The sequence below is a fragment of the Cyprinus carpio genome, unplaced genomic scaffold (assembly GCF_018340385.1).
Source record: "Cyprinus carpio isolate SPL01 unplaced genomic scaffold, ASM1834038v1 S000006747, whole genome shotgun sequence".
Classification (NCBI taxonomy): domain Eukaryota; kingdom Metazoa; phylum Chordata; class Actinopteri; order Cypriniformes; family Cyprinidae; genus Cyprinus; species Cyprinus carpio.
This window is the reverse complement of record NW_024879346.1, coordinates 534,575-547,722: the sequence shown is the minus strand read 5'-3', so window position 1 is coordinate 547,722 and position 13,148 is coordinate 534,575. Positions and strand designations below refer to the sequence as shown.

At 38.7% G+C, this 13,148-nt stretch overlaps 1 protein-coding gene across 1 annotated transcript; it reads right to left on the bottom strand.

The window, feature by feature from the left end:
* Positions 1 to 9,601: 9,601 nt before the first annotated feature.
* LOC109111597 (mediator of RNA polymerase II transcription subunit 10) lies at positions 9,602 to 12,517 on the bottom strand. The gene is made up of 4 exons (XM_042755783.1): positions 12,113 to 12,517; positions 11,867 to 11,950; positions 11,520 to 11,622; positions 9,602 to 11,326 (listed from the first exon to the last, which is right to left on the bottom strand). Exons 1-4 carry the CDS (start codon positions 12,232 to 12,234, stop codon positions 11,231 to 11,233), a joined length of 405 nt encoding a protein of 134 aa, XP_042611717.1. The 5' UTR covers positions 12,235 to 12,517; the 3' UTR covers positions 9,602 to 11,230.
* Between the last annotated feature and the right edge of the window lie 631 nt (positions 12,518 to 13,148).

The following is a 13,148-nucleotide window of genomic DNA, read 5'->3' as shown; positions in this document are numbered from 1 at the left end:
CATGCAGTCTGAACGGACCAGGACATTGGTGGCCTTTGATGACCGGAAGGAAGGAATACAGGGCTAAGGAGACTGCCAACATTTCCAGGCAGTTGATATGTAGGCATCGCAGCTGAGCTGTCCAGGAGCCGAATGCCGGATTGCCCTCCAAAAGTGCGCCCACACCCAGAGTTGGACACGTCTGTCATGATCACTTTCCTTCTGGAGGCCACGCCCATCCTCACTCCTGTCTGAAACAGGCGAGTGGTCCTCCAGGGGGCCACAGCTTCTATACAGCGGCAGTCCACCCTGACCGGTAATCTCTTCAACCGCCAAGCGTGGGGTGGGACTCAGGCTTTTAGCCAAAACTGGAGGGGCCGCATGTGGAGCAGGCCCAGGGGAGTTATAGAGGCGGCAGCGGTAGCGGCCATGAGGCCGAGCAGCCTCTGAAAAACCCTCAGGGGGCGTGTCGTCCCCAGTTTGAGGGAAGGCGTCAATCGCTGAATTGTCAGGGACCGATCCGGCGAGATCCACGCCCGCGTTAGGGCAGAGTCTAGAACCGCAACAACTGGCTCTTGCGTGGGATGATGACCAACCCGAGGTGCTCTAAGTGACTAAGCAGCAGCTCTTTGTGAGCGTTCAGTTCCCGTTCTGATCTGGCTAAAACTAGCCAATCGTCTAGGTAGGTCAATACGCGGATTCCAATCTACCTGAGAGGGGGACAGAGCCGCGTCTATGCACTTCATAAAAGTGTGTGGTGCCCGGGACAGTCCAACGGAAGGACTGCATACTGATAGGCCACTCCCTCGTATGGGTCTGAGCCTGCCGTATCTCTTTGGGACGAGGAAATAGTGGCTGAAAAAGCCTGACTCGCTGTTCGCTGGGGGCACTATTTCCACAGCGCCTTTTGCAGGCAGTGCTTGCACCTCCTGCCGGAGTACAATAGCTTCGTTGTCCGGGACAGAAGTTTGAACACTGCCTCTGAAGCGGGGCGGTCTGTGAGCGAACTGCAGCGAGTAGCCTCGTCAAATTGTTTCAAAAACCCATCTCAAGATTCCCGGAATGGCTGCCCAAGCTGTGTAATGGGAGGCAAGAGGTTTTATTTTCTCAAACGAGAGCTCCCCTTGAGAAAGCGGGGAGTCTACGTTCATATAAGTGATTGAGAGAGGATAAGGAATTTTGCTCTTTAAAGCATGTGGGTCCGCTATCACAGAGGTAAAATATTTGGGCACACGCTGCACCTGCAGGACGTGACCCACTGAAAATGAAACTCCATCTCTCAGAGGTGCTCAAAGAGGTGAGGAGTGAAGGTGAGCTGTTTTGGGGAGGCGTTCCGGCCGAGGCGAGAACGGGGCCCCTCCTTTTCCTCTCTAGCGCCTCAGGACAGTTTCGCCGGCTCAGGGTCCAGCACAACTCGTGGGCGGGGACCTTGACGCTTCGGGGAAGGGGAAGAGTTTCACCGGCCTGGTTTGCTGTTTCAGCCCAGGCTCCGTCTTCCGCTGAGGCTGATGCTGCGCTGGCTTTGCAGGCTGAGCAGTGGAGCTCTTTCTTGCAGAAGAGTCAGTGAAGAGATGATCCTCATCGCTGAAGGAGAATAATCTGATGAATGGCGCTACGGACCGATTTATAAAGCCTTTTGGCGGGCTGAAGCGCTATTGGTTTGTGCAGCTACACAAACGTGAACAAATCAGGCTTCAGCAGAAAGGAAAAAATGAGTTTTTCCCATACATAATGAGAGTGAACATTCGAAAGGAAACATATAAGACTTATTATTTGTTGGTCACAGAATTTATTATCTGCAATTCAAAAGCCAATGGAAAAATTGCTTAGTTTTTGTCGAGGGAACCAGAGTAATGCTGAGTGATGTCTGGGTTGGACAAAATGTCAAAAGATAACTGTCACAAACGCTTTCTTTTCCAAAGCGCAAAGGGTTGTTGGTGATATTAGATAAAAAAACCATGCACACTACAAAAGTCTACTGGAAATGCTTCACTAGCTGAACTCTTTGCCATGATATTTTTAAAATACTAGGATTTTAGAAGCACTAATCCTAATCTCAAATACTGTGATGGACAGAATGCAGATTTGGAAGCAAACCGTCATGCACTAGTATTTAAATAGCTTTCCATCTGACCTTTCATAAGAGCATTTCATATCAGGATTCAACATTTAGTACAAATATCTTTTCTTTTTATCCTTTATCCTCTTCTGAACTTCCTAGTGAAGGAAGTCCTAAGTCTGTTCATTGTATATTCTTCACACAGACCAGACTGTGCAGTCTGGGGCAGGAATCCCACGTGCCATGATACATTTGGCAAACAATGGAAGCACAAGCAATAGTTCACCACTGGAGATTTGGCTCTATCAGCCCACTGGGGAACATCCCGCCCAGAAAAAGTAAAGATTGATGGTGAAATCATGTCTGAGAACTGAATCAATACTTATCAGCAGAGCCATGGTTATAGTCATCTTACAAAGCAGCTGGCCACTTGGAAGGCAAACCTTGAACAAGGGAATTTCATAGAAAACTGGCACTGAGGATTAAATCACAGGATCAGAGGGGGATAGAAAATAAAATCTAGGGATACTAGTGATTCAAAGAGAGAAAATAACAAGACCATCCCTTTAATACAATAAACCTTTCACAATAGAATATATGGAAATACTGGTACAATGGAAAGCAAAATTAACTTCTTATTTTAATCCGTACACAGTATAGGCTCATAATGAATGGGAAAAATCACTATAAAGTGTAGAAACACACTGTGTTTGTATGGGTCTGTTGTTGAGTAGAATTTATCATTTTACTGCACACCTACATCAGTGTGGGCAACTGTGACCACTGGTCCTTGAGTTTAAGAGATGTGGGATTGAGTCGTGCATGTGGGCATAGCAATAGGAATCTCTGTTTACAATTCAAAAAAATCCCCTGCATCATTCAATAAAACACTTACTAAGTCTTATAATGAAAGATTATAACCCAGTTGTCCTTAACTGGTTTTGCTTCAGGACCCATATTACTAGACATTAGACAATAATTCATCATTGTTTATATGTTTTTGAAAGAAGACTCTTATCTTATTTGATCACAAATACAGTAAAAATGGTAATATATTATGAAGTATTGTGACAATTTAAGACAGTTTTCTATTTTAATATATTTAAAATGTAATTTATTCCTGTGATGCAATTATTACTCCAGTCTTCAGTGCCACATCCTTCAGAAATCATTCTAATATGCTGATTTGCAGATCAAGAAACATTTTTTATTATTATCATCAATGCTGAAAACAGTTGTGTTGCTTCATATTTTGGAGGAAACTGTGATACATTTAATTTTTTAATTTCTTCATTTTTTTGACATAAAAATTATAACATTACAAATGTCTTAAAACTGAATGCATCTTTTTTTAAAGTATTAATTTCTTTAAATCATAGTATCAATTGGATATTTAATTGTGTATTATAAATGTATATTCCTTATTTTCATATACATTACCATTTCTGTTATCTAACACCCACTTTATCTTCAAAAATAACAGTTAAATGTAATCTTTAGCGATGAATATGCAAATTAATATGCATTTTACATACTACATATTATAATGTGATGCCTAAGTTTAATTTCTGTATTTAAAACTTTTGAATGGCAAAAAAAAATAAAAAATCAGTAGTAGTATCAATTTTTAATATCAGTCATTTATCAGTTATCGGCAATAACAGGAAAGTCATCGGCATCAGTCAGAATTTTAACACCATGCATCCCTGAAATCACAGAAAAAGATTTGCAAAGAACAAATCAAAGATCAAAATGTGTCCACCCATCAATATCTACGGTGGTTACTGCCCTGCTTCTGCGGTTTCACAAGCAAAAGAAACGATAAGAAGATTCATGCTCCCGCCTCCCTTCCAGCTGAAGCCATAAAGACTTGATGACGTTCAGATCTGTGCAGAATCAAACTGAGGTTGCCCCCCCGCACATCCTCCCTGTGGGACACGTGTGCAAGTGTGCAAAGACACAGAGACGGGCTGTACTGATGATCTGGGGGGCAGAGAGCAGAGGAGACAGAGATTAATTATGTTCAAATGGCAATGCATAACTCACATCTGCTGCACCTAAAGATCCCGAGGCATGAGCTGGATACAATGTGCCTGTTTCAGAGTATTAGACATGCAGGCGTCCATATCCTCCCCCCAACTCTATTCATGCAGGGGTCCCTGAATCATGATGGGTGACTCCCGGCCAGCCACAACCCCCAAATGACTGCTCCTCATTAAAAATCACTTGAATTAGACTTTTTCATTTTTCACTTTATGAAGGAAATGCGATGGTACCTGCCTGCAAGGTCATCTTGATATTAATAAAATCTTACATTGGATATCTTAGAAAAGTACCACCATACCTTTTACCATTAAGACAAATTACTTCAGGTACCCTCCAAAAATAAATATATAAATAAATAATAAAGGTTCTTTATTGGCATTGATGGTTCCATAAAGAACCTTTATCATGGAACCTCCATTCTACAAAAGGTTCTTTATGGTGGAAAAAGATTCTTTTGATGATTAAAATGTTCTTCACACTAAAAAATGGTTATTTTGAGAACTGGTGACTGAAAGGTTCTTTGAGGAACCCGAAATGGTTCTTCTATATCATCATTGCAAAATTCTGTATGTCTGCAGTAACTCATTGACATTTAACACAGTGTCCCCTTCCTCCACTGTCCTCCAGGTCTACTAGGTCTCTCCAGGTTAAAGTGGTACATGAGGTTTATGTCCCAATTGAGGTGTGTACACACACACACACACACACACACATCTAAAGGGGAGAGAAGTGTGGGGCAAATGGCAAAACAAAGGCAGGGCAATGCTGTAGACATTTATGGGGCTTGATGTACGTCTGGCATCGTCCTTTCAGATCCAAAGGGGACATTCTGCTCACATAAGCGTCTGTCTTACGACACCGTGCAGTTATACCCAAAATAAATTAACATCCAGTTGGCATTTATGGCATGCTAATTATGACCCCTTCTGCTGGAGACTTCTAAATCAAATAAGAAATAATGTTGTTCAGAGTACAAACCTAATTGTTTTAATGAAGAAAAAAGGTAAGAAATCTAGCAGAATGTCCCAGTCTATTTTCCATTCAATGAAAGTAAATGGGGATTTTTTTCCACAATACAAAAAACAAAATTAAACACAAAAAAAAAAAACCAAATGCTCAATGAATAAAAAAAAAAATCCAAAAGAAAAAATATAATATAAAATTAAAAATATCACAAACTTTTTAATAAGTAGAGGTGTCACGGAATACAGGTATTGATGATAGCCACAATATCTAAAAGACAAAATATAATATCATGTTAATAATATTGTAAACTACTATATTCTAATAATGTGTTGTAATGATGCTTAACATATGACAATATTGTAAATAATCCAGTTCCAGTAACTGATCTGACTGACACTCCAACACAGTAGGATGCTGGTTGCCACACGTCATAAAACAGAAAAAAGAAAATCATGAAGAACATGAAGTGTGTAGCTACTACTGCAATCTGTAACTATTTTACATTTTGACACATTGGTGTTTAATTCATATAAATTCATGCGATTTCATTCATGCATTCTTTACGATTGGCTGACAGATGGTTATGTTTAAGGATGGGGTTATTCTTGATTCTTACTTTTTTCACAAGATTCTTATTTGATTCACAAGATACAAATTCATATGAAAACATTCCCAAATGCTGGCAAACATCGCTGGTTCTTGTGTGTCTCTTAAATGTTCACAATTAACCAAGTTTGAATATCCAAAAGTGTGAATGAAGTGGGAATGTTTAGAGTAAATAACAACGTCAGTTGCTTGGTCAGTTCCTTGGATATCACACAAATTGGTATAGACTACTTTTATTATGTAACTCCAGTTCACTTCACTCACTGTAGTGAAAAGAGCAGCGTGAACATTCTTCAAAACATCTCCTTTTATGTTCCACAGAAAAAAATTAATTGATACAGATTTGGAACTACATATATGACAGAATTTTCATTTTTGGATAGAATTTTCCTCCAAGTACATGCTTGTTTTCACATACTGAACAATATGATCTCGCACTCCCTTTAAATCTTCATATTTTTAATTGGCATTAATTGGACACTGAATCATCCCTTGAGAGGAGAACAAGTCAGGACAACATCCTGAATGCCTCTCTCTGTGTGTATATGATATCACACTTGTGTGGATCACATTAGGAGGTGTGAGAATGCAACACAACCCCAGCAGAGCTGCGTGGACGACAACAAGTTCACAAACAGTAGACCCCATATTAATTATCCAGCTGCCAACATCACTCATCTCTAAGTACCTGTGTGAAACAGGGATGGGCACTGATAGATTTTACATTACATTTACTAACATGACACCATTATTACTCCTACAGGAGGACAGTGGTTGAAACCTGAAAGCTGTCAACAAACAGCACTAATTAAGCCTGTGGGAACTCAAAGAGCAGCGTAAGCCTCTGTGTTCTGGCCCTGTGCAATGCACTAGATGCTTGTCAGGAAATCATGCTGATTGTATATTAAATAAGAAGCCCTGGGGCTGAGGAAAGATAGACAGTGAGGAAGGGAAGAAATTAGGTTTGAATCCCAATGGGCCTGTGATATTCAAATGAATGCTGCAGGATGAGCAATTGAAAGCCTCTCTCCTTCCTAGAAAAGAAAAGGAGGTTCCTGAAAACAAGCGTCACTTCAGTGTCTTAAAGAGACAGTTTACCTAAAAATGAAAATTCTGCATTTACTCTGCGTCATGTCATTGCAAATTAGGGATGGTCATTTTGTCGACAAGAGTAGTCCAACCTTCTGCTCAACTGACTTGTCAATAACTGTTCTGATATTTTTAGTAGCAGTGGTGTGCTTTAGCTGTTACACAGTTTGCATGGTAAAATCCTTTGAAAAAGATGCATCTTTAAATTCATCCACTTTAAAGTCAGTATGGAATCAAAATTAAAACTATTTACTAGCGCACATTACCATTAATCTATGCACGTATATCAAAAGAAAAATAAATAAATACTGTATATAAAATTGTTCGTTTTCATATAATCTTAAGTAAAACACTTTTTGAGTTATTGCCTCATTAAGATGAATTGCTTGTTGTATTCCTCTTTTGTAAGTCACAGTGGATAAAAGCGTCTACTAAATGAATAAATATAAAATGTAAATGTAAGCAGGAAGTTCACTAAAATAAAGGGCTGGCCTCAATTTTTTTTTTTTTTAACTTGTTTTACTCAAAAAGACAGTTGCAACCTCCAGTTTGCACACACTTAAAAAGTCTGCAACCATAATGCATTCTGACAAATATTGCATGGCCTTCTGCACTGTTTACTTTAACATTCATCCATGACGGGTGATTTAGCAACATATAGTTTGGTTTTCACCAGATAAAGAGGGAGATACAGGATCACATGATCATCCGTGGCTTTGTGCCTTGGCGCGTTTTAATGAGGGAAGGATTAAGAGAGCAAGACGTCCATCTCCATGGAGACCAGAGAGATCTACAGCCTTGCCCTTTCTCTTTTAGCAACCCTCAAGGCTACACTTTCTACCTCCAAATGAGTCCATGGTCGTGAAAGTTGTACATGCTGACCAGTCTGTATAATGCATAAAAGCTGAAGAACCACCAAGGAAACTTACAGAGAACTTACATTTGAAGTGCTTCAAAGTGATGTTAAATTTAAGGTTTGAGGTGATATTTTTGCACCTAAAGTATCAACACGGTACAGCTGCTTTGAAATTAGCATGCATGTCTGCACACACGTGCTAAACCTGATCCATTTCAGCTAATTCAGAGCTATTGCAACCTTTGAAAAAAAAAAAAAAAAAAAAAGAATGACAAACTCAAACACACATGGGATGAGCAGTTTGCTCAGAACATATGTGTGTGTGTGTCTGCTGAATATGCATCAGTTCCTTTTTCGACACATGCCCCTCTTTCTCGTCCCCCTATACGGTGGCTTTTGTCTTTATCGCCAGAAGGCGGGGTACGTTGCCGTGGTGACTACTACAAGGTTTAACTTCCTCATGACCTTCACAGAAGGAGGTGATTGTCCTGAAAGTGTTAAATCAAGAGGAAAAAATTATCAAACTGTCCGGAGCGCTTTAGGATTGCACACACAACTGCAACCACAGTTGGTCTGAAGCACCTTTCATTAGCATTACAAAATCATTATGATAACATTATCAAAGGTTGCAATGCATTGGTTATACTGACTTATGCTGGTGTCACGTGTAAAATGAAGATCAAAGGAGCATATTTGTTATGAGTTAAGCCTCTAATAGAGCTGTACACATGTATTTGTGGAGAACATTTCTTGTTTATCCAATTCATCGGTATGTAAACAAAGTAATTTTGCTTCCTGATGTCACACTAAGAATGAGCCAACAGAGCAGCAAATGTGAGTTTTCTAAGGCAAGTATCAGTATTATTACCCAAAAATATATTTTCTATGCGATCTTAAGAAGCTGACTCACGATGTTCACCTTGCATATAATAAACATGAAACATCATGAAAGACACCTCCTATCAAAGTATCATTTTAAATATTTTAAATATAATAATATTATTATATTATAAACAAACATTATATATACAGTCATGGCCAAATGTTTTGGCAGTGACATAAATTTTGTGTTTTGCAAAGTTTGCTGTTTAAGCTGCTGTGGTGTACATTCACATTGTTTCTAGATTATTGTGTGGAGTGATCAGATGCATTTTAAATAATTGCTAAAAGCTTCATTGGCAAAAAAAATTAACTTTTCACAATTTTTTTTTTTTTTTTTTTTTTTTTTTTGATTCTGACACAAAATGACCAGCTAACATTAATTGACTTATCATATCAGCAGCACATGTGAAAGTGTGAATGAGTACTAGTCAGGTCAAATCACTATCATATTTATTAGATTGTACGCCAAGAAGAACTGGTGTCAAGAAGAGCAGCAAAGAAGCCACTTCTCTTCAAGAAAAAACATCAAGAACAGACTGAAGTTCTGCAGGAAGTACAAGGACTGGACAGCAGAAGACTGGTGCAAAGTTCTCTTCTTTTATGAAGCTCCCTTTCAACTGTTTGGGACATCTGGAAAATAGATTGTTCTCGGAGAAGAAAAGGTGAACGCTACCATGAGTCCAGTGTTGTACCATCGATGTAAGGAGTTGCTTTTCAACAAAGGGAGTGGGCTCTCTGCCCAAAAACACTGCCAGGAATAAATAATGGTATCAAAACGTCCTGCAAGAGCGACTTCTCCCAATGATCCATGAGCAATTTGGTGATGATCCGTGCATTTTCCAGCATGATGGAGCACCATGTCACAAAGCAAGAGTGATAAAGAAGTGGCTTGAAGATCATTACACTGAGATTTTTTTTTTTTGTATGTATATATATTTGCCAATAAAAGCCTTTAAAACTTACATGCGTATCATTGTTTTTCTACAATAATCTACAAATACTGAAGCAGCAAACTTTGCAAAACACAATTTATGTCACTGCCAAATCTTTTGGCCATGACTTTAAATGTAATAGTACAATTTACTGCTGTTAAATCATATGAATTTCAAGCTGTGTAATTTGTTGAAACTGATATTTATTCTCAGAGAGGTTTTTCTATTGGATAAATAAAAAATGTATAATATATTAATGACACAATGATAGTAAATCATATTACATTTTGTTTTGATAGATAGATAGATAGATAGATAGATAGATAGATAGATAGATAGATAGATAGATAGATAGATAGATAGATAGATAGATAGATAGATAGATAGATAGATAGATAGATAGATAGATGGATGGCTTAAAACACCATAAGTAGTGACGCATTCATTTCTTCAGGATTAAGTCTGCATCACTGTTCCTCGGTGAGAAGAGGTGGAAGAGGTGTCTGGTGAAATGAAGGTCATACTATAGAAAAAAGCATGAATCATCTCATGAGTCACAAGATGAGTTCACTATACACCCACAAAAACATCGATGCTCTGAACAAAGCCTGCAGGATGCCATGCATGAGAGAACGTGCACACCACCCCTCAAAGTACCCGAGAAAGCAAAAAAGAAATTGCATCCTTTATAAGTGTCTCTTTGTGTACCACTACTACATCTCTCCTCCCACTACAGGCTTTTTGTTTGGATGCTTACAAAAGATTATCTCTAAGAAACAGGGGAGCTCAGAAATTGAATAAGTATTGGAGAACTAAGAGAGATAATTCTCTTCTCTGGTGACCTTGTTCCACACATTGTTTATCAATCAATCATCTATTTCAGAAAAAAACAGACTGCCCATTTTGTGTCTAAATCTACCGAAGTAATATTGGCAGGGTAAAATGAATAAGTTCTTGACACACTATAAAGTAACCTTGTGGTTTCACTTTATTTTGACGGTCCCTTTAACACATTATGCTGACTATAAGTAACGCTGCACCTACATATCTCATTAGAGTGTTAGTAGAGTATTAGTAGACTGGTAGGGTTAGGGCTAGATTAAGACAAATATTTAAACCTCCAGTCTTTGTTAACCAAGTATAAAGCTTTACCATTGCTAAGGACCTATCTTTCACTGTTCAGAGAGACATTCATGAAGAATGTCTGAGTTCTCATTAGTTTGTCATCCTTAAATTGTCAACTAGGGTAAGGTCTCACTGTTGCTTCTCAGTTCAGCTGCAGGACTCATCATAAATAATTTCATGTGGTTAAAGGAGGACACTTTCGAATCATTTTCATCACAGCACCAGACAAGCAGTGTGAGATTACAAGGCAGGGCAAAAGAGGGCATAGCAGGAAGTAACTTGAGGCCACTAGGACCAATCCAACCAAAAAACACCCAAAAAAGGCTGTATAAACAGCTCACTGACTCAATTATACATTCACATCAGATACAAAGAGGTTGATATAACCAAAAAGAATGGTGGTTACCATTACACAAAATAATCATTTATTCAACGAAAAAAAAAAGTAAAAATTATGCTGCGAAAAATTACAATGCATGAGGAAAAAAAAAGCTTTGCACTGTTTCAAGGATGTCCCAAAATATCCCCCAGCTTTTAATCCATAATCTGGTGAATTACAAAGGCAAATACAAAGATGAAAAAGCTGTAAAAATTTGCATATTTCACTGATGAATTCAACCTTAAAAAAACATGTTATATTAATATCAACATATGTACATCTTGCGATTGAAGTGTTGTGGCACTGGTAACTCATGAAGGAGGGTCATCTCCATGAATGGCCTTATATTTAGCCATCTCTTCAGGAAAAACCTTGCCCAGCTCAGAAATGAGGAGACTTTTAAATTTCTGGAGGGAAGAAACCACAAAAGAGAGTTAGATGAAGATCCTTTGTTTGTAATATTCAAAACATTCCAGGAAAGTATCTATCCACAGTAGAAATCTATTCCCAAATTAGAGAAATCACTATAAGAAATCATTCCCAAATTAGTCAGTGATGGTAAAACTGAACTCTGAATGCAAACACTGGAGCAGTACTCACAGTCAATGTGTCAATCTTTCCTTTAACCTGCTCATTTTTAGCCAAAGCTCTTTCTAAGCACTCCTTTGTGTAAAGCTGAGGGTTACGACCCTGATCAATATACCTGTGCAAAACATCAATAATTAGTAATGGCAATTCATGTCTTTACACAGATGTGACATCACATTTCTTGAGTGAGGTACTGACAATCTAAACAGCGTAGAAATGAGAGTAAAAGAAGGGTAATTGAATAAAGAGCATGCAAAACATTCTTTAAATGAACAAAATCCATTAACATGAATTTTTCAAGAGGTTTGTGCAGCTAGAAATATTCATTGTGCATATCTATTATGTAATATAATACTCACTCGAACACTTCCAATGGTACGTTGATATCATGAAGCTGCTGTCGGCATTTCTCAATGTCCTGCAGTCCTGTGATCATAAAGTTCCTGAGGAAATAAATAACCAAAACATTTTTAACAACACTAACGTTACTGATAACAAGCCAAGAAAGGCTAAAGCTCAAAATCGCCATGATTTTCCAGATATTATTTATTTCAACCCAATATAAGGTATTAGAGTCGTGTTGAAATGAACAGAATTAGACTCACAGTTTCTGGTTGAGTCCTGTTTGACTGCTGGGCTGGAAATCGCTGACAATAATCCCAAGCTGTCGTATGTTTTCGACGAATTTCTCGAGGTGTTCTTCGAGATTATCAAACTTCTCGGCCATGGCGTGCTGTCTTTTACATAAAGGTAAGCGGTACGATTGATTTAATCTGGATAAAACTAGAAAATCGTTAATAAAAGACGGACCTCTGTTCTAGTAACGAAGCTTCCATAACAGCGAACAGCTTTCCGGCTGCGTTTCACCCAATAGCGTGCGAGAATGGATTGTTACCCTGGTGACGGAATTCTTCGTTGTGCTGTAAAGCGTTTAGAATTGCTGCAAAGTCACTGTTGGAAAACAACCTATGCATTGTGTGATGACTCGTTCAAACACGAATCATGTGAACTGCTGATGCATCGACCTTTTCAGTACGAGGTTTGAGATAAGTGGGTGTATTAATACATTGCCAGCTAAATGCATGAGGGGGGGGGGGGGGGGGACGCTCGATCCCCTTCCCCCAAACATTAGGACAAAGACGCATTATTTATTGTATTTATTAATGTCGATGGGCATCCTTACATATTATATTACAGCGAATGTAAAAGAAGCCAGAGAGAGACAAACAAATACATTAAGTTGTACAATGACACTAAATACTGTGTCTGGGATTCTTTTTCTTTTTCTTTTTTTTTTCCTGATGCAGGAAATCGAAATGAAACTATAATATGAAAAAGAGTGTGGTTTAAATAGAAACCTACATGTATGTTTAAAAAAACAATAATAATATAAGAACAACAAACAAACTATAAATGGACAATATGCCAAAAAAATTAAATGCGTCGAGCAAACGCGTTATTTATTTTTATCGGGGGCAGTATTCAGACAAGCCCCGCCTCCAGGGCTGGATTGGCTAGTGTGAGCTCCTCACCGCCAGCGCCGGCCTGTGATTGGACAGTTTTAGAAGTCAATCACATAGCTGTAGCAGCTCCGGCAGACAGTGACGAGAGGGCGGGACTTGACGGAAAACTGGTATGAAG

What these genes read in the sequence shown, in the direction of transcription:
- LOC109111597 (XM_042755783.1), bottom strand. Translation starts at nt 12,234, where the DNA reads ATGGCCGAGAAGTTTGATAATCTCGAAGAACACCTCGAGAAATTCGTC. An exon ending in ACAGGACTCAACCAGAAACT is followed by an intron (nt 11,951 to 12,112) that starts GTGAGTCTAATT and finishes TTATTTCCTCAG; the next exon opens with GAACTTTATGATCACAGGAC. An exon ending in GAAAGATTGACACATTGACT is followed by an intron (nt 11,327 to 11,519) that starts GTGAGTACTGCT and finishes TCTTCCCTCCAG; the next exon opens with AAATTTAAAAGTCTCCTCAT.